Genomic DNA, 20,208 nt, shown 5'->3' on the forward strand with positions numbered 1-20,208 from the left:
TCTGGCATAATTCCGGCTGGATATTTGACTGCTCACCTTAGCAGAATTGCTAGAGTTCATCTGAATTTGTTTCCAGGCACTGATCCAGCTTTTAAGTATGGTCCATATGTTTTCAATAGGGTTGACATCAAGACATTGGGAAGGCTATTCTGGAAGCTTAATGTTTGCCTGCTCTATCCATTCAAAAACTACCTTTGATGTGTGTTTTGGATCATTATCTTGTTGGAGCATCCAACTGTGCTCAATCTTTATCTCATCTTATAATAAAACTTTATTTGGCTTGTCCACATGGGTAGATGCAAACGTCAGTCGAGCTTGGAACAGGAGCTTCTTTCTTGGTTGATGTAAAGGTTCCTTCACTGGTGTTCCAGCAACAGAACTGAGAAATCATTAAAAGCCCCAAATTGCCATGACATTCATGCCCGTACTGTGGAAGTGTACAGTATGTGAACGTTTGACTAGCTGTAAATACAAAGGTCACCTCATCCAAAGTAACAGGGTAATGTTACACTAAAGAACTAAACACACATACTGAACATACTAAATAGTTGTGTTATACAACTGTCTCAAAATAAGAGCACCAAGATACGTCATCGACAACTGCACTTCAGTTCAAAGGACAGCAACAGTAACACCTGCATTCACAATTCACTGGAAGCTCCCCATGAAGGAAACATTTTTCAATGCTATATATATATATATATATATATATATATATATATATATATATATATATACATATATATGTATATATATATATGAAGGAAAAGGAAATGAAGACATTTTCTTCCCCAAGGAATCCAATTACAATCAACTCTTTTAGAATATTTACGGTAATGTGATCCCTGCAATTCTGCACGTTTACAGTTGGGTCTGGGTTTCCACAGCTTGTTCGCTGGGTGGACTAAAAACCATCTGGAGTATTTTAGCACATTGCTTTTCAATTACCTGCTATTCTTGAAGTCTTTGCCTGTATTTTTCATTTTCCCTCGAACATTATGTTTGTGTATTATGTGCAAGAGAAATTCTCTTCAATAACATTTAATAGGCCTACCTTGTAATAAAACTTGTATAATTACAAGGCAAGCAATGGGATTGCAGAGGAATATACTGTAACACGTGGAAGACCTATGTGATGAAAGACTTGCTGAAATTGCAGCAGGCACTAGCACTAGTGTTGTTTCTGCAGTGAATAAGATGCTTTAATGTGCTTTGGCTGCTTGTATGAGAAAAATATAGCTTAGCTCAACTGTATCAGTGTAGTGTTTTTTTTAATACAATATACTACACTACAATGTGTAGATAGAAAGCAAAGCTACCTCTTTCTGCTATGTGACCTATTTTCTCCAGGTCTTCAACAAATCTTGTTTCTACACATCATGACTCATCATTACTCATACGAATAGGGTCTTTTAACCGAAGGAAGACAAAACTAACGTGTTCCGCATCCGTCTCTTTGTACTTTATGTAAAAAAAAAACCCCAAACAAACAGAGATTATTTTTAATTTCTACACAATTTCCACGGTAAAAACTGCAAAGAAGTGAAAAAAATCCAAACTGTTAACAGTTAACTTTTTAAAGTTGTGTTTTTTAACATTTAAATGTGAAGAAAGAATTACAGAGATGTGGTCTTAAATTAATGATTTTACAGCTTACATGTTTAATGACTTTAAGAAGCAAGAATTGGATACACATGTTTGAACTCGCCAAAATCTTTTAATAATGATGCTGAAGACTCTATGATGTCTTTTAGCTTCACAAGGCCAAAACCGATTAACTACTCATTAGTTGATTAGTTGATCATGATTGCATACATCTGGTTATTTTTCATCGGCAGCATAAAAAGGATTTGTTTGACAGCACTCATTGGATTGACCAATACTCAGAACAATGGGAAAGTCCAGTTGAATGGTGGTGGGTCGGAATTTGTATTTTTGGGGGGGTCGAGGGTTCAGAGGGAAGAGATGAATGCAGGTCTGAAATTCGTGTGTGTGAGAGCATGGAGTGAATTCAGCATCCTGACAGCCTGATGGACGAAGCTGTCTCTCAGTCTGATAGGTGGTTCTAGCCTGGAGGCTCTTCAGTCTCCTTCCTGATGGCAGCAAACTGAAGAAGCTGTTGGACGGATGAGTGGAGTCCCCTGTAATGCAGAGGCGGGTGCAGTAGATGTCCTGGAGGGAGGGAAGAGAAGTACCCACGATCCTCTCCGTTGCTCTCACTACTGTTGTAACTTTTTTCGGCAGGACCCAGTGCAGGAGCCATACCACACAGTGATGCAGCTGGTGAGGATACTTTCAATGGTGCCTCTGTAAAAGGTGCTCATAATGGGGGTTGAGGCTCTTGATCTCCTCAGTTTGCAGGGAAAGTAGAGTCACTGTTGGGCTTTGCTGACCAGTGATGCAGTGTTTTGGTTTTTTTGTTTTGACCAGGAGAGATCTTCTGAGATGTGCACACCCAGGAACTTGGTGCTGCTTACCCTCTCCACAGCAGCACCATTGATGGTTAGTGGGGCGTGCAGGGTCTCCTAAAGTCTATGATGGTCTTCTTAGTCTTCTCCACATTCAGGTACAAGGTGTTGTTGCTGCACCACTCGGCCAGATGTTTAACTTCACTCCTGTAGTAGGTCTCATCGTTGTTGCTGATGTGACCTCCCACAGTTGTCTGCAAACTTTATGAAAAGGCTGAAGCTGTGTGATGGTGTGCAGTCGTGCATCAGCAGAGTGAAGAGAAGGGGGCTCAACACACATCCTTGGGGAGCCGCTGTATTCAGTGTTCTTGTGCTGGAAGTGTTGCTGCCAACCCGTACTGTCTGCTTTCTTCCTGTCAGGAAATCCAGCAGCCAGTTACACAGTGAGGTGCTGATCCCCATCAGATCCAGTTTGTGAATGAGTTGCTGGGGAATCACCACAAACTGAAATGGGATGACCAATAAAGCCTCTGCTCCAAAATCAGCACATTCAAGCATGACTGAAATTTGCAGCTGCCTTCATGGCTGTGCAGACCAACTTTTGGACAAAAGTTTTAGAGTCAAATGAGACAAAGATTAAACTATCGGGCCACAGTGACAAGAGTTTGGAGGCGTAAAGGTGAGGCTTTTAAATCTAAGAATACTTTAGCAGCTTTTAAGGATGGTGATAGTAGCTTCATGATCTTGGGCTGCCAGTGGTCCTGGTATATTGCAAAATGAGAAGAAGTAGAACTACATCCAAATTGAAGAGCTAGATGGTTGAAACTTGGACACAGTTCAAACAGGACAATGATCCCCAGCACCAGCCTCAACCCAGGTCTGACACCAACTAATTTAAAGAACTTTGCCAATTCTGCCAAAAAAGTTAGTCAAATACCCAATCCTGGCTTCTTAATAGCTACCAAAATCATCTGGGTGAGGTACCACTTGCTTCACAAGTTGGATTTATTTTTTTTAAGTCATTAAAGGTGTATGCTGTAAATCACTCCCTGGGAAGGAAAATGAGTGTGTGTAAACTTTCAACCTCAGCTTTTTAACAACATTGATGCACTGTTCACTAAGATCCACTTGGTGTCAGCAGTGTTCAGTGGATGGATAAACAAACCTGCTTTCACAGCCTCAGGCCCCTTCACCAAGTTATTTTCTGCCTGCATAGCAGGAATTAGTGCAGACTGTCTCCCAGAAACCCTTTATGCAAGATTCAAGAGTCAAAACTTTAATTGTTATTTTGTTTTCTTGTGCAAGCGTAATAATATTGCAGTCATGCCAGCCTCACATGCTGTGCTAACATTGAACAACAAACAGTGGCACATTTTGGAAAATAAAAAAGTGTTAGTATTAAAAAAAAAGTAAAAAGTAATGAATAAGAAATATAAAATATATTAGACTATCATTGTCATTAAATGACACATGAGTTTGACTGTTTATGTTTTCATGCTAATACAGCCTTATCCGTTGCAACATATTTTGAATTCTTTGAAGGAGTAATGGTTAATTAGTTGAGCCAGTCACAGCTAGTAGAAATATCTAACCTGTGTCCTGGGCACAGGTTAAACAAGATTTGTGCAACCAATAAAACTGTTTTCTTGTTTGGTCAACAGGTGTTGGTCTTCAACTGCTTCGCATTGTGCTGGTTTTAGCACACAGAAGATGCTCTCTATTACATTTCCAATTAAAATACACATGAAACAGCTTATCTGACTGTTTACAGGATAATAATACAGATTGAAACTTGCCGATGACATAACAGGACTCTTTTATTGCTAGGAAATAATGACAGCAATTTCCCCATGCTGTCATGCTTCAGCAATGACAAACAAACCAGTCATTTTCATACCTCAACATACAGTTTGTTCCTGAAAAAAACAGACTGTGAAACTGATTCAGCAATTACACGAGAGGAAGTGAATGCTTGGCATGTCATATTGTCCAACAGAAACCCATCTGAGAGTATGAAGATTATGTCATTCCTTTTTGATTTACGTTTTTGAAGACACTATGTGGAAACATTTCCTCAAAATATGTTTTCTAGATCAATGCCAATGCCAATATGTCACCTGATGACAAAATAACCACAACAAGCCAATCATCTACTCTGATCTATTCATTTATTTGAGATCAAGGTTTTCCACATGTTTCTTAACATCAAAGTTCATCCTCTACTAGGCTCAAGCTGGTAAGTTGTGCATCAGAAAGGCCACAAGAAGCTCCCTTATTGTGTATGGGTGATTTAGAAAGGAAACACATTGAAAGAAAGCATAGCACTTGAGTGTGTGTGAGCTCTTTGTATGTGCTGTACGCCTTATCTCTGGTACGTACGTGTGTGGCAGAGTGTTTGAAAGCGAACACACAGAGAGTAAGTTTTGGGTTTCAGCAGCTGCAATCACTCATCATCAGCAGAGTTCAAGAGCTCAACAGTGAACAATCCTGTAAGAAACAGAAAAAAAAGTGTCTTCCTTGTATTTTTTTCCTCTATCTGGTAATGAGATTTTTTAATTTTTTTTTTTTACAACCAATGATGTCTGGCAAATCACTACCAATTTACATTAAAAAGCAGCATTGTGTGTACTTCAGCACAAAGTAATGACTCTGGACAGGTTGCAGTACCTGAGGATTGGATTACACAAGCTGTCTATCAACACAAACTAAATGAGCCCCCTCAGGACATGAGGGGTAATGCGTAAATGTCAAATAGTATTTGGAAGTAATCCCTAACATTTGTTTTTAGGAGCTAGGATTCCCAAATGGGTGGCGTTTGATACCAGATACCCTTAAAAAAAAATCACAGGAATCCATTGCAAAGTTGGCTTGACTGGTGTGTTATTGACAGCTTCTCTGACACAATGTGGACCTTTTTCCTCTTTGATACCCACTTATCTTGTCCAGGTCAGCAAAGGTCGCATGAGAGTTACACCCTGGACAGGCCTGGCTATCTGGCAGACAAACATAATTTTTACAACTATGGGTCATTTAAGGTCAAAAACAAGTCAGACCCATTAGGGGTGGGTGTCTTTTAACTGTGAAGACCATTCTGTCCAAGTCTGCAAATAATACCAATCAAAACAAAAAGTGGCCTCAAGGTGTTTTACTGAAAAGAACAGCAATAAATCAATAAAGGTTAAAGGGAGTGCCAGACTAAATACTGTTCAGCATGAGAATCAGTGATTAGTCAATAAAATACATCAGAAGAAGCAGTTAGAAGAACTCATATTAATTCAGACAACCCTAAATTAACCAATACACTTGAGGATAACAGGAAAAACTGGAAATAACCCTAGAAATTTGGGAATGGGCAGCATTCTGGTAAATCATACAAATAAAATGAAATAAAGGAACACTTTTTATTCATTGTATAGCATGAAGTCAGTTAAACTTCTGGGTTTTTTTATAAGGTCAGTTAAGTAGCAGAGGAGGTTGTTAATCAGTTGTCAATTAGCTGCTTTTGTGTTAATGAAATCAACCCCAGAAAGTTTGGTGTGTCTCCCAGCACAGTCTCAAGAGTGTGGAGGAGATTACAGGAGACAGGCAGTTACTCTAGGAGAGCTGGAAGGGGCTGTAGAAGGTCCTTAACGCATCAGCAGGACGGATATCTGCTCCTTTGTGCAAGGAGGAACAGGATGAGCACCGTCAAAGCATAACAAAATGATATCCTGCAGGGCACTGGTGTAAACTTCTCTATCAAATAATCAGAAACGGATGGACCTTTACAGGCTAGGCAGCAGCACCCTGACTGTCATTGACTATCGGGATGACATCCTTGAACCCACTGTCTGACCTTATGCTGGTGCAGTGGGTCCTGCAAACCTGTGGTACTTTTACTTTTAACAATGATGTTTTAATTGCTGATTATCTATCTATCTATCTTTCAATAATACAAATTTAGGAATAATCCCGAGAAACCACAGAGGTCACACGTTAAACACACATAGTGTTTCGTTCCTGTATAACTTTCTGTACATTTGTGTTTCTGTCTTTCTCTGTCCTTCCCCCTCCTTTATTGTGGGTACTGTACAAGCACGTAAGTGGTTTGCCAGTGAGTGCACTGAAGCATATGCGTCAGCACACACCTCATTTGACTCCTCAAATCCTCCTGTCATGGAAGCATTATCTAACCATTCAGCATAACAGTGAATTACAACTTCACTAATATTGACACAGCTCTTTCTAATGAAAGAACAGGCAGCTTAGGCAGATGCACCAACAGGTTGTAACTTATTGTGAAATACAAGAGGAAGGGCACGTGGGTTAGGTCTTCCTTGACCTACCAGGCTCTAGTGGATAATTTATTTTAAAGAGACTTCCTTCAAGATGCATGTTATATGACTCAATATATATTGCACTGACATTAATGGGAAATTTGACTCAAACTTATATTTTGTTGGGAAAAATAAAAAGAGACCTTTTTAATGGCATGGATGTGCAATAAAACACATTAGCTCTTATTTTAATTGATCTTTTTATGGCTTTAGAAACCATAAAGAAAATATGGCTATAATTTTAATATTTAAAAAAATTAAACAATTTCAAATTTTACCAGTTGGCCAAATGAAGAGCAAACTTTTCCAAAGGCCAGAGGATATTTGCAGAGCAAGGCAACTACTTTTTAGAAGTATTTTAGGCTATTTAGCTAATCATTTATACTCAAAAGTAAGAAGAATGATCAACATTAAAATAACATAAAAAGTCTTTAACGCTCGGCTGCATCTATTTTTAGTATAAATCTTTCATGTAAACTGTATTTTTTGTGTGCCTAGGATCATGGTCTGGACCCACACTGTAAAGAAAACATGAAAAAAAAAAGAAAAAAGAAATAAGCAAGAAAAAAGTCAAACAAAACAGATCATGTTTCTGCCAGTAAATAATCTGCTCCTTTTTTCATTAAAATAAAGTTTCTGTTAATGAAAAAAAATTATAAAAGTGAATTTGTGGTTAAAAAGCTTATATCCACAAAACATTACATGGTAAATTCTTCCATTTTAAAATGATGCACTGTTCTGTTATTTTATTTTTAATATTTAAATTCTTTTTACTGTGTAAGTTACTTTATTACATAAACAAAGCAGTCATCGTCTGGGGGAAGACCAAGTAAACCTTTACAAACATGACCCAAGAGGTTGTTTCTCCAGAGAGAACAACTCTTAGTCCACAGAGGGCCGTTGGTTGCACACTTAATACCGCACAAGGATTGGAAACCTCACTTCTGTCTGCTGTTTCATAAGTTCCCACAGCAATAAAAGACACAAATGAGAAAGGCAGATTAACAGACGCTGGCTGGCTCTTCTTTTTTTTTTTTTTTTTAACTTTCCTTCTTGTACTGGTAGGTGACTGGTGTTCCATGACCCAGTTGGCTGTGTTGCCTCTCCTGTGTTTGAGTATTTGTTTCATTTGTTATTAACATGTTTATTGTCTTTATCTCATTTTTCAAGTTCCATTAATTTAAAAAAAGGATACATTACACTCAGAACGTGAGTAATATACAGTCTTACGAGATCATCTTTGTGGCTCAAGACTACACAATTAAACTTGACTCACAGCTTGGCATTTAAAATGTTCCGAGTGAACAAGGTGGTCAGATCATCTCCAATGTGTAAATTATGAGACCACTAAATCCACAAAAGCATAGTTTTGCATGACCCTGGATTTGTAGCACTGCTGCTGGCTGTCAGGTTATACTGACATCCAGAGCACTTTGTTCTCATTTAGAAAAGGGTGCTTGACTGGTAACAGCACAGAAAATCATAGAAAAATACACTCCCTCAAACATGTGCTCAAGTAATCAAGGAGCAGAGGGAGGATGGCAACCTTTCAAAGAGTAGCTTGCGCAGAGAGTAAGACAGCAGGCCCCTAGGTGTTCTTCAGATTTCATGCAAAACCAAACTGCTCACTTGAGTCCAAAAAACTGCGTGTGCCTAAAACTACAGCCAGTTGAAGAAAGTACGGCAGATTTCTGGGAGAATGACAGCGATAGAGTTAGGCAGAAGTGAAAGAGAAAGAAAAATGTTTGAATTGTCCCAATCAGATATCTCATTCAGCCAGTTATATTTAGGTACTTTCTAGTGTTTCTCTATGAATAAACCCTTAGAAGCAGAACTGAAATTATTGTGTCTGTCTGCAGTCCTGATTTTTTCTTTCTTTCAGAGTTTTAAACCAGGGCAGACATGATGTCACCAAAATCAGCAGAACCATCTGAAAGAGCTAACAACCCAGAGGGCAAACAGCGCACCTGTAAATGAGTTAGCTTTTCAACATAGAGAGAGTGGAGATTCAGTTATATCATTACATCTCACTAGAAGCCTGCAATGGACCTAAAGTGGCCCGAGTGTTGGGATCTAGCTATTGAGTGATTTCCAAAAATTTTCAGTCAGTGTGAGCATTTTCCATTTTTGCATTTATGTATGAAGCCCTTTTTTGGGGGGGGGGGGGGGGGGGGGGGTGAGGGGTCGTTTGGGAAATATATTTGACTTTACTGGAACTTACTTAAATTTTAAAGTTTTATCCCTCCCGGGGAATGGTGCAAAAAGAATGGGTTGTTACTCTTGGCAGGGGCTGATCCGCCACAATACCCAAAACTCAGCTGGCCCTTTTTACTCGTAAGTGCTGACTTTGACTGACAAAATGCTGACTTACTCATCAGAAAGGAAGCAGGTTCTGTACACTCTGCGTGTAAGCCGGAGAAACATCATTATTATCAGATTATAGGAAAAAAACGAATATGTATTTGGAAAATGTGAGCACTGGAGAGTGTTTTACTCTACACAATAAGTTTTTTGAACTACGGGAGGAAGATGGGGTAATGTTCACAAAATAACAATTTTTGTAATAGCACAACCTCATCTTATCTCATTTATCTATCCATTTTCTTGAGGTTTTATCTGATTCAGCGTTGCAGGCTGGCTGGAGCCTATCCCAGCTGCCACAGGGCAAAAAGCGTGGTTTGTTCCCATCTCCTGGAAAAATAAAGTTAGCTGTGCATGATCTTCAAGCATGAAGAAATTAAAATACATACATGAATTCTCTGTTTTCTTGATCCACCATGAAAAGCTTTAACAATAACATTTTCTGAATGTATCCGATGTATCTGTACGGTCTTGCTCTTTCTTTTCTAGTAAGCCAAGCAGTTTTGTCTGAGACATAAATCAGTCAAACCCCAAATCTGTGCCATAAAACGTTTGTCTCACAGAGGGATAAACTTGTTGATGGACCCTGACAGGGGTATGCAGCATAAAAGAGAAGCAACACGCGATAGTCTGGAAGTCATTATGCAAAGGAGTTTAACTCTCCCTCTTTCAGTCTTCCTAAAGCCACCAAAGTCCCTGAAGCCCCCAGAAGACTATAAACAGGTTCTAAGAGCATTCTTCAGGGATGTCTGTTCAGCTCCCCCCTCATCTAAACAATTCACACATCCCGCAAGCATGTGCGGAAGCTTTAAACATACACTTTTACCTGCATAGTGAATGAAACGTTTGCTATGGTACCTTGTAAATATATTGGAAGAGCTCCCTTTCCATTCTACAGCCTGGTTCAGCACAGGTAATGGATTAAGTGCAAAGAGATGAATGCAGATAAAGAAGCTTTTAGGACATAAACTGAAACAAAAGCAAGACTGGTTAATTTCCTGAGAGTTTGTGGGTATATGGCTTTAGAGTGTCTGTGCACTGTTTGGTCATCTCTTTCATGTTTCTTTCTCACTACCGCTATTTGGCATTCCTGCAAAGAGTTAGGCTAAAGTAGTCAAAAAAAGGGAAGAACACATATAGTAGGAAGGCTAGGAGGTACATTGTTTATGCAGTCACATTTATATCAACAATTTAGTTTCCAGGGTTTTAATCATAGACCACACAGATCCTTTCTTTTTGTTTTAGCGTGTTTTTGCCTGGATGTTTTTGGGAAGCCAGGCGGCTCATCTAAACAAGAACTCACTCAGTGTACCACTATGGTCTGCTTGTTAGTAGGTCTTGTTATTGTGTGTTTGTGTGTAGTGTGTGGGTGATGAAGGTGGGTTTTAAAAAGCAGCTGCTGACCAGTAGCTGTAATTCATCCCACAGACAAGCATTCCTCATAAACTACAGCACTGACTGGGCTGTTCCCCTCACTTACATGTTGAATGTATACATTTGTTAAAATATGAGTCATTAACTGGTCTTTTAGGGCATGCTCATTTTCCACAACGTGACCAGAAAAGGTTTAGCTAGAGTTCAGTCACAAAAGTTCAACAAAGGAACACTTTTATTCTGCACAACAAATTAAATACGTTATATCATGTATGTTTTATTCAAATATATATGTATGGCCAGTTGTTTAAATCAAAACAGATTTTTTCTCTCTTTTTTTGCCTTTGTAACAATTTAATTTTTACTCATTACACACTTTCTCTAGATTGTTAAGAGTCTGTGGAGGATTCTGTTTGAACTTACACTACTGTGCAAAAGCATTGAGCCACTCTCTCTTCTTTATATTTTTCTAGGAAACTGGGAAATAGGTACAAACACAAACTAACAGTAAATAAGGCAAAAACAGAGCTTAAAAAATAATATTTTGCATGGCCAACTTTATTCTTCAACACAGTCTGAACTCTCCTAAACAAATCGTAATTTTTTTGAATAGTCTTTGGGAATACTTCTCCGGTCTCCTTGAAGGAGTTTCAAATCTCTTCTTTTGATATTGCCAACCTTTTGTTCTGCTTTCTGTCAAGATCATCCCACACTGCTTCATTAATGTTGAGTTGGGAGACCAGTCCATGACTGATGGTGTTCCTATGTGTGTTTTTCTTTCCAGGTATGCTTTGACTGTACTGGCATGTGTTTGGAATCACTTTCATTGCTAATCAGATGCTTTCAAGAAGAAAAATCTAACTGTACTTTTCTGCATTTACAGTTCTATCTACTCATAGTGTTTTGCTTAATCTTGACCCTCTCTCCTGACGTCCTCTGTATATACTGACGATCATTTCAACCAAAATCATCACCCCATAAGACCCGTTGCTACTGAATTCTAGTCCAATTTCTGTGTATTTGGCAGACCTCAATGTTTTTTCCACGTTTCCCTTTACAGCCTCTTGACAGCTGCCCTTCCACTGACTCCATTTATGATCATGTTTCAGCGAAAAGTAGATGGATCACCTGAAGGCCAAGACCAGGCCCAGCATCTTTCATGTTCTGTGTCTCATCTTTGCTGGATTTTTGCTCCCGATTTCTTGTGGACATGATTTTTAGATGCTGTTGATCTGCTGCAGTTTTCTTTTTAGGTCTGTCATATCTTCTGCTATCCTCCATTTGCCCAGTTTCCTCAAAGTTTTTAAGGACACACTGCACACTATCCTAAAATATAATAGCTAATAGCTCTTACAGAATCACCTTTCTGGTGCAAAATATATATATAGTTTTATACCCAGCAGGACCAACTCCTCATAACACAGTCTCGAAAGAGGTAGAACAGGAACTGCTATAAATAACTGACTGTTGGTGTCAGTGCCTCGTGGGAAAAACAAATTGTGTGTGTGTGTGTGTGTGTGTGTGTGTGTGTGTGTGTGTGTGTGTGTGTGTGTGTGTGTGTGTGTGTGTGTGTGTGCGCGCGCAGATCTATCCATGTGAAAGTTGCTCCGGCATCCAGGTCTTGTTGTAAAGTCTACCATACAATTGCTTATCTGATATTCCTGACCCGACTTGCCGAGAAAAGTGGAGGCGTGTGTGTGCGCAGATTTGTTTGTGTGGGTGGTCACGCACTGTTGAGCTGCACTAGTGTTGTGATGAAATCAGACCCTGGTGTTTAGAAGCGCTCTGCTTGCTGAGTGGGCTGCTAGATCATTAACATCAAAAATATCAACTCCTACATAAAACTCGTCAAATGAGAATTACAGAGGACGTTTGGTTTAACCTTTAAAAGAAGGATGAATGTTTAAGGTGTCGAGGTTCCAGACTCATATTACAGTGTTGATCATTCATATACCACATTTCCAAGACAATGAACTGTCCAGTTTCTAAATGGAACTATAGCAGCCCTCGTGAGAAATCTTTGACAAGTGACTTCATAAAAGCTAAGCTGTATTCAGCTGCAACACAGGTGACACAGACTAAGCTCTCTCTCTATAGGAGTGTCTTCAGAGAGCTTATCTTTGATTCATGTTTTTCCTTTTCATCCTACTTTATAATGCGTACTCACTCAAATGTGCAATCCTATTTATCCCTATTATATATTCTTTATTTATATATGTGTATATGTATATATATGGTATATTTATGCTTATATCCTTACTCTCATTCTCCTTATTGTATCTGTAACATGCAACTTCTGTCGGTGCTGTGCTACTGGAAACTGAATTTCCCGGCGGAACCCACCCGAGGGATTAATAAAGTTTCATCTAATCTAAAGAACATTTTCAGAATTATTACAAAACACTGTCTTAGGAATACAAACAGTCAAACCAATATCTCTTGTGCACAGTTAAAGAGTGAGTTTGGCATCATTCCCACCCGCACACCAAAATTTCCAATTCACTTCCACAGCTAACCAAGTGATTAAAGAGTGATTGGAGCTTTGAGGTTGTAAAATTTTTGTTTGTAAAATTTATTACCAGGGAACAAACAGCAGTAGAATGAAGCATATTTAAGATAAATCAGTAACTTTCTGTATTATTTAAACTTTACTATTGCACTGTTTAATGCTTAATAATACAAAGGTATATCTTTATTTTGAATTATAAAGTTATCATAAAGTAATTATAAAGATCCACACATGTACACACACTTTGCATCAGACAACTGTATCATTATTTGATTGCATTAATTTATGTTGATTATTTAATGAGTCAAAATGTTGTATGTAGTGTTATGTTATGCATTATATGTGTGTCATATATTCATCTTAGTATGCAGTTGGTATACATGCTCATATACAACATTAGAAGTCACGCTAAATATGTACATAGACAGACGGACAGTCAAAAAAGCAGGTTTGCCAGCTGGGATCAATAGCTCACTCTGCAGTATTGTCCTACTGGAAGTACAAACAAAGCCGTGAATGTGCTGAACTCAGTTGTCAACAGCTGGCACGTGCACACATGGAAAACATGTGTTTGTCTTTCCCAGATCAGAAACGTCCAGCACAGGACAAAGAAGGCATTGTTAGAGTGTTGATCGGGTCTAATATCTGCATGTGGGGCATTTGCTAATGATTCATTTAGAGCGGAACCAGGATCAGATGATTTAAAAGGCTAACTAGAGGCCCGGAGCAGAGTTTCCCTTCATTTAATTTATCTTTATCTCAACCAGCAGGGGTCTAGTTCCTGGTTTTAAGTGAATTTTACTTTGTTCCGGAGAAAGCCATCTTCCACATGGAACCACAACTGCATTCAATTATTTGTGTAGTAAATAAAATCTGACATTGAGATGCAAACTGTTTATCTCTGTAGGTAGTTTGTTTTCCTTAATGTCTTTTCAAGACTACTCAGATAAACTTTACTCATAAACTGGGGCTGGTTGTATAAACAGAACTCTGGTTTAAGTCTAATAAACAGCCAAACTACACACAAATATGTGTGAATTGACATTTACAGACAGCACGCATACTCCTGAAAATTAAAATTAAATTAAGTAGTGCTAGCTAAAATGTAAAAGTTTTTAACAGCACAAGGGAGAAAATGACTCTTTTTTTTTTTTTTTTAAATTGAGCCACAGCACAAATCATTTCTATGCAATGATGTGCTGCAACATTGTGATCTTGAAGGAAACCTCAAGGAAACCTCAAGAACCTTCTTTCGACATGACAGAGCACGCTTACTTCACTTCTGGTGAAAACCTACCTCCAGAAGACTTAAATGACCATTACTGAATGGCCTGCACAAAGCCCTGACTCGAATCTCATTGAAAATGTGACGGGTGAATTTAAGACCAAGGCCCAGGCCTGAAGACCAATACAGGTGGAGGAGCTCAAAAGATCTGCCAAAGAAGAATGGGCTGGTATTATTCAGAGGAGACACGTGTGAGACTTGTTAAAAACTACAACAACAAACAGCTAAAAGGATACAAAATTGATTATTAGCATCAGGAGCGCTAATAATTTTGACTAATTTTGATTTTTGTGAAATAATTTGCTGTCGGGCTCAACTATACCAGCTGTGCTAACTGTGCATAGGAATTTATAGCACTGTCTGATGAGTAGTTTAGATTGGCTCATTTAGGTACAAAGAGTCGTCTTGGTGTCAATTTGTGTTTTTTTCTTTGTGACTTTGTAGGTAAGTTATCTGAAACTCATTTCAGTGGATAGTTGACTGTAAGCATATACATGTGTATGTTCATCAGATACTCTGTATGTGAGAAAAAGAAAGTCTGTGCCGTCCACATTTGCAAATCATCACTGAAAAAACAAAACAGTTCAATGAGTTGCCACATGATTCATGGACAGCTCCAATACAAATATAACAATGATTTGGATTAAAGTTATTTATTTACTGTCGAGCTAAGTAATAACAACATGATTAAAGAAGGGGAACAAAACTGTATGGAAAAATGCAAAATGGTCTGGTGTTTGCAAATGCTTAAAAAGGGTAACAATTTTTCCTCCTGTCTACATAAGGTAAACGCCCCCATCTCATCAAACTTTTCTAATAGCCAGCTTTAGTATCATCTAAAATCATGGTTATTGTTTTTCATCCAACTAAAACTAAACAATAACATAAACTAATCCACATGTGAACACCCCATTAACACGCTGCCATACTGTTAATATTTATGCTTGGTTTTGTAATAAGCTTAAAGTATCTGACTACCCACAATTAGTGGCTCAGGTCCTGATCTTCCATATTCCTTTGACTGCTTTACACCCAGCTGTTGCACCCCGCCTGTAAAGGAAAAAGCATGGAATTAGTTACCAAGAACTTTTCATTTGATTGTCAAATGCTGAGCAAGACAAATAAATGCTACAGGATTAGATATAAAGGAATCAAACTATTATACCGCAATACAAATATTATAATAAATGTTAGAATAAAACATTACAGAATTATAATTTATTGTTTAACTGAAAGGTCGTTTGTCAAACTTGGCCTCTCTTGCTTTCGTGCCAGCACATTGGCGGATGTACGATCCTTGTTCACTTGTAACTCAGAATTTTGGACAATCCTTTCAAAGATCCATTCGCATCTGTTTGTTATTTCCAACAACAGCAATGCACCAGATCAATTATTCATTGCCAGCATCTGGTCAGTGTGCATGTGTGTGTCCAGTAAATGTAGCCAGTTTGATGATGAATTACTTTGTAACATATCCTTTAACAACTTTCTCACGAGCTCGGCAAATTAAAACCTCAATACCGAAATGCTTTTCCAAAATGAAGTTGCATGAATTTGAGTTCAATCTGATATCCATCATATCACATTTTAGCAGCATTTTATATAAACGCTAACACCTGCTCACAATTAGCCTCTCAATCCGAACATATAGGGTTTAAAATTTTGATGTAGGAGTACTCGTGGAATAGGCATGTATGTACATCTTCAGATATAGGTAAACATAAATGTATTTTCTGTATGTTCATATCATCTTAGGTGTATAGGTCTGCAGCATTCTTTTGAGGCAGCCATGGGGCCACGGTGGTCTTTTGTTATAGCGTCATCTGTTTTTCATTTCTGACTCAGCAATATTGTTGCCACATGAATTAAGCTTCATGATTTCCTTGCAGCTTTTTGCTTCCCCATGAGGTGCTCCAGCACTGTACGTGTCACCATTGTTTCCAGCATTTGCCATTACAAAGCTCTAACCATTTTCAATGCAGGGACATACAGCTACCAAATGTGGTGTAATCTGAAAAGCAGGGTCAAACTTTTTCCCGTGAATGCGTTAAATCTGTTACCAATCAGGAGCTACATCTGCTGCAAGATTTGCTTGCAGGGATTTTTAAAATTGTGGTTTTTCTTTTAAAGCTTGCCTCATGAGATTCTGGTATTAAAATGATACATGCAGGATTTTTTTAATGAGTGCTAAGTAACTCCTAAAAAAATAGAGAACAAATCAAAGTAATGAATGCTGAAGAATATGGGGTGAAAGTAGAGGGCAGATAGTTAAGGGTTCCCTAAACAATGCGAAGACAAAGACAAGAAAAACCACCAAAAGAGAAAGAATACTCCTCCTCCTGTAGAAAGGAAAGGATAATATGGGTAACACGAACCGTCATTCACTGACAGTGATTGCTTTTATTTTTCTAGCTCTCATTCACCTTCTCCATGGTGGGAAGGGCTGGGTGTAGGTGACGTTTTTTTGGCAATCTTGGGGAAAAAAAGAACCCTCCAGCCTTTCAGTGTATGTAATTCAAGTGGTCTAACAGGAAACTAGACTCCTGCACCTCCTCCCCTAGGCACTTTATTCAGGGTATAGAAAATCGAGGCCATGACGTAAGATTTTGGCCACTCACAGAGCGTAAGATTTTGTGGCGCAATGGTTTAAACCAAGGACTTTCCCCTTGGGAGAGCTGAGCTTGAATTCAAAGTCAGCCTCGACTTATTAGGATGTGCCCTCGCTCATCTGGGGGGGAAAGGCCTATTATTAGCTTTGATTTTCACTTTGATCCACTTTTCTAACAAAATCTAACATTTGTTTTCATGTTAGCCCTGTTTGTTGTCCATCAGCTCCTGGGGAAAACATCTGGCTCTTTAGCCGCTAATTGCTCCACTATGTCCACCAGTTACATATTAACTGTCCTTTTACTGTGTGGTGTTGGGCAGGTTATGTTCTTTTGGTTTCTCAAGCTTTTCATTGCCAAAATCAGCTGTGCTGTGGATGCTGCATTTAGGAAAATAGTGAGATTGAGCCAAAGAGGAATAAAATAGTCCCTAGATTTAAAGAAAACAACTAATTTGGTTGATGATTTGTCTTATGCATGACTTGTCTCACATTACTTAAAGTCAGATCTTAGATTGAGTTATTATAATAGCTGCTAGTTGACGACATAATATCAGATATCATTAATCCAACCTCTGGTTTTGTTGTGTTTTAAAGTTTAAATACAATTCACAGAGTTATTTTCTTTGGACATTCACACCAGTGAAAACATTCTAAGATGTGTTCTGTTAAAAAAACAACAATGATAAGAATAACAACACCTAGGGCAAAAAAAACCCTTGTTTACTAGATGTATTTATCACTTCAGAAGAACATATTTACTGGACATCTGTAGATATTTTCTGATAATAATCATAATTATTATGCTCTAACTATTAATAATGAAGGAGCTGTGTGATTGTGTAATAGCACAGATGACAAAAATCTCCCAGACTGCAGAGAAAAAAAAACAGGTGGAGGAAAACAGCTCATGATTGCATCACTGCTCATCTTACCTGCTTCCCCTCAGGTACTTCTTAGCTTTGTAAAGAAAATAAGAGAGTAAATAGATTTGCAGTGATTTGAAAAGGCTTCTTTGACTCTGCAGTGGGTACATCAAAATGATGACCATCCAGGGAGGAAAGAACAGAGAGATGGCAGGTCTTTGTAGTTTGACTCAGATTTACTGCAGACGGGCTTTGAAGAAGATGTCAGCCTGCTGATTTGCTCAATAAATCTACAGCCGTCTCGGCCTTTCTTGGTTTTTGGTTAGTCATCCTTTGATGTGCCCTTGATAGCAAGTAAAGAGCAGTCTGTGAATGCTGTTTGGTCAAACATTTCAGAATATCAGTACTCTGTTTACAAATGTATGGACATGTATTGGTGATAACCATGAATGGCTATCACCAATACATGGTTTGATTTTTTTTGTGAAACCAATGAGTACAATATCTTAGGAATACCTTGATTCAGATTTGCCATAAAATGATGGATGAACTGATTCAAACTCGGTGGTTCAAGGGTCAAAATTCAAGGTTGTTATCACTTCACAAAACACACTGTGGCCTTAACTCAAAAATTCTCTCATCATTATAATAAAGAAGCAGAAGGTTATTATGATCTCATATCTGCTCTTGTCTTTTGAATCTGTCATATAAGGTGAACCTGCAGGAAATACTGTCTGGCTCTAATATCCGCCTGGATTCAGGAATGAACTGGTCAGAATTTTGTTAAAAGCAGTATTTTGTAATTAGGTTTTGTTTTGACTCATTCTGACTTTTTGTTTCTACTTTTACTTTTTACTTTTAGTTTTCTTTTTAATTTGTTTCAGTCTGAGTTTAGAACTTTTGAAGTTTTACTGTATTTGGGGCATATGCCAGATGCAAGATTTAGGAAAATCAGTATAAATACTCCATTAAAAACACAGAAGTTCTTAAGAGCAGTTGACTTGCAGACTTATAGACATCCAAACTCTCAGTAAACATGTGAACAAAGCCTCATCAGGCAATTTAAGATGATACATTTTTACCAAATTACCATATAGTAAAACTATTTCCTGTATTTACAATTTTCAGTTTTTTTGTTTTTTCCATGTTGACAAACTCCAGACAGTTTTCAGATGTTTAAATTATTTATTTATCAGTTAACTGTAACTAAAAGTAAAGGTTCACAAAATGTGTTTATAGCTTTAACTCAAAATCCATATGTTATACAGTTACTAGGTCACTGTGACCTTAGATCTGTGCCTCTCCTGAGAATGTCAGACATTATTGTAGGAAATTGTGTGTGGGACAAATGTCTGACGGGACTCAATAATGAAGTAATTATTTTGACTAAGATGTTTGGCCTTAAATAATTTGCATGTTAGTTATGCTCAAAAGTTTCTTAAATAATTCTTTAAATCTCAATAGAATAATATATTCAAATGTTCTGTGAAACATAATAGCAATCAATCAAAATACCTTCCTTTTCTCAAGGAAGTCCAATGAATTCATGTTTCTTTAACGTTCCTCTCACGCGCTCTCACGCGTTCTCCTGTTCTCTCTTGTTAAAACAATCACACACCTTGCATCATTACGATCTGCATACATTCAGGTTTTCACAACTCTGTTACATCACAGCAGCTCATTGTGCAAAGTTTACACAGGCTTGCAGAAACAGTCACAAAATACCTGATGCTGAGCTGCATTTGTGCTGACATCAGTGCCACTTTGTTACACAGTAACCAGGATAGGCTGGTGTCTGATTCAAGGTGACTCAGATTTTCAGACAGAGCTCCACATGTCTACAGTTGTCTAAAACACACATTCCCAGGAATGTCTATGAGATCATCCCCTCTGCAGCAGAAAAATCATAGTCTAGCTCAGTGACTCACTTTGTAATTGGCTGGGGACATGAACGAATCAGAAAGTGGGGCAGAGAGGATACTAGTATATCCATTGACAGATGGGAGAGATCCTTTCCGCTAGTGAGGCATTCAAGTTACAGCATAACATCTTTTCTTGCTACTCTATGACACTCAGGCTACACAGAATTTTTTGGAGGACCCAGATAAGCAAGTTATTGGCTGGTCTTAGTTTTAGGTGCACGCACAGATTATCCTTCAACGACCTAAAGGCAAGGATATTTTGTGAACTTCCCCAAAAGCTGTTTTGTTTTGCCAGCAAATATCAACAGATGCCTACCTCAACCATATCAAATCAAACAGCTCTTGGATGGATTATCTTAAAAATCTTTTCCTTGGCATCAGATCCAAACATCAGTCTATCCAATATTTTGGTTAACATGTTACCTGTTAAGAATTTGGTTTTTAATAACTGTGAAAATTACAGTTACACTCTGATATGTTAAGCTCAAGCGTATCCTAATAGATAGCTTCTCACAGGTTTAGACATTTTAAACAGAGTTTCTAGACTGACTTGGTTATTGTG

At 38.1% G+C, this 20,208-nt stretch overlaps 1 protein-coding gene across 3 annotated transcripts in view; it reads right to left on the reverse strand.

The window, feature by feature from the left end:
* p4ha2 (procollagen-proline, 2-oxoglutarate 4-dioxygenase (proline 4-hydroxylase), alpha polypeptide 2) overlaps positions 1 to 20,208 on the reverse strand; it is a 45,102-nt gene that overhangs the window by 23,056 nt on the left and 1,838 nt on the right. For all 3 annotated transcript variants that reach the window (XR_013911751.1, XM_080307244.1, XM_080307245.1), the window contains exon 2: positions 15,236 to 15,303. Coding sequence is in view for 2 of the 3 variants with exons in the window: in XM_080307244.1 (XP_080163370.1) it covers positions 15,236 to 15,303 (68 nt within the window). In the remaining variant the exon portion in view is untranslated. The remainder of the gene's footprint in view (positions 1 to 15,235; positions 15,304 to 20,208) is intronic.

The sequence above is a fragment of the Astatotilapia calliptera genome, chromosome 10 (genome assembly GCF_964374335.1).
Source record: "Astatotilapia calliptera chromosome 10, fAstCal68.1, whole genome shotgun sequence".
NCBI classification, from domain to species: domain Eukaryota; kingdom Metazoa; phylum Chordata; class Actinopteri; order Cichliformes; family Cichlidae; genus Astatotilapia; species Astatotilapia calliptera.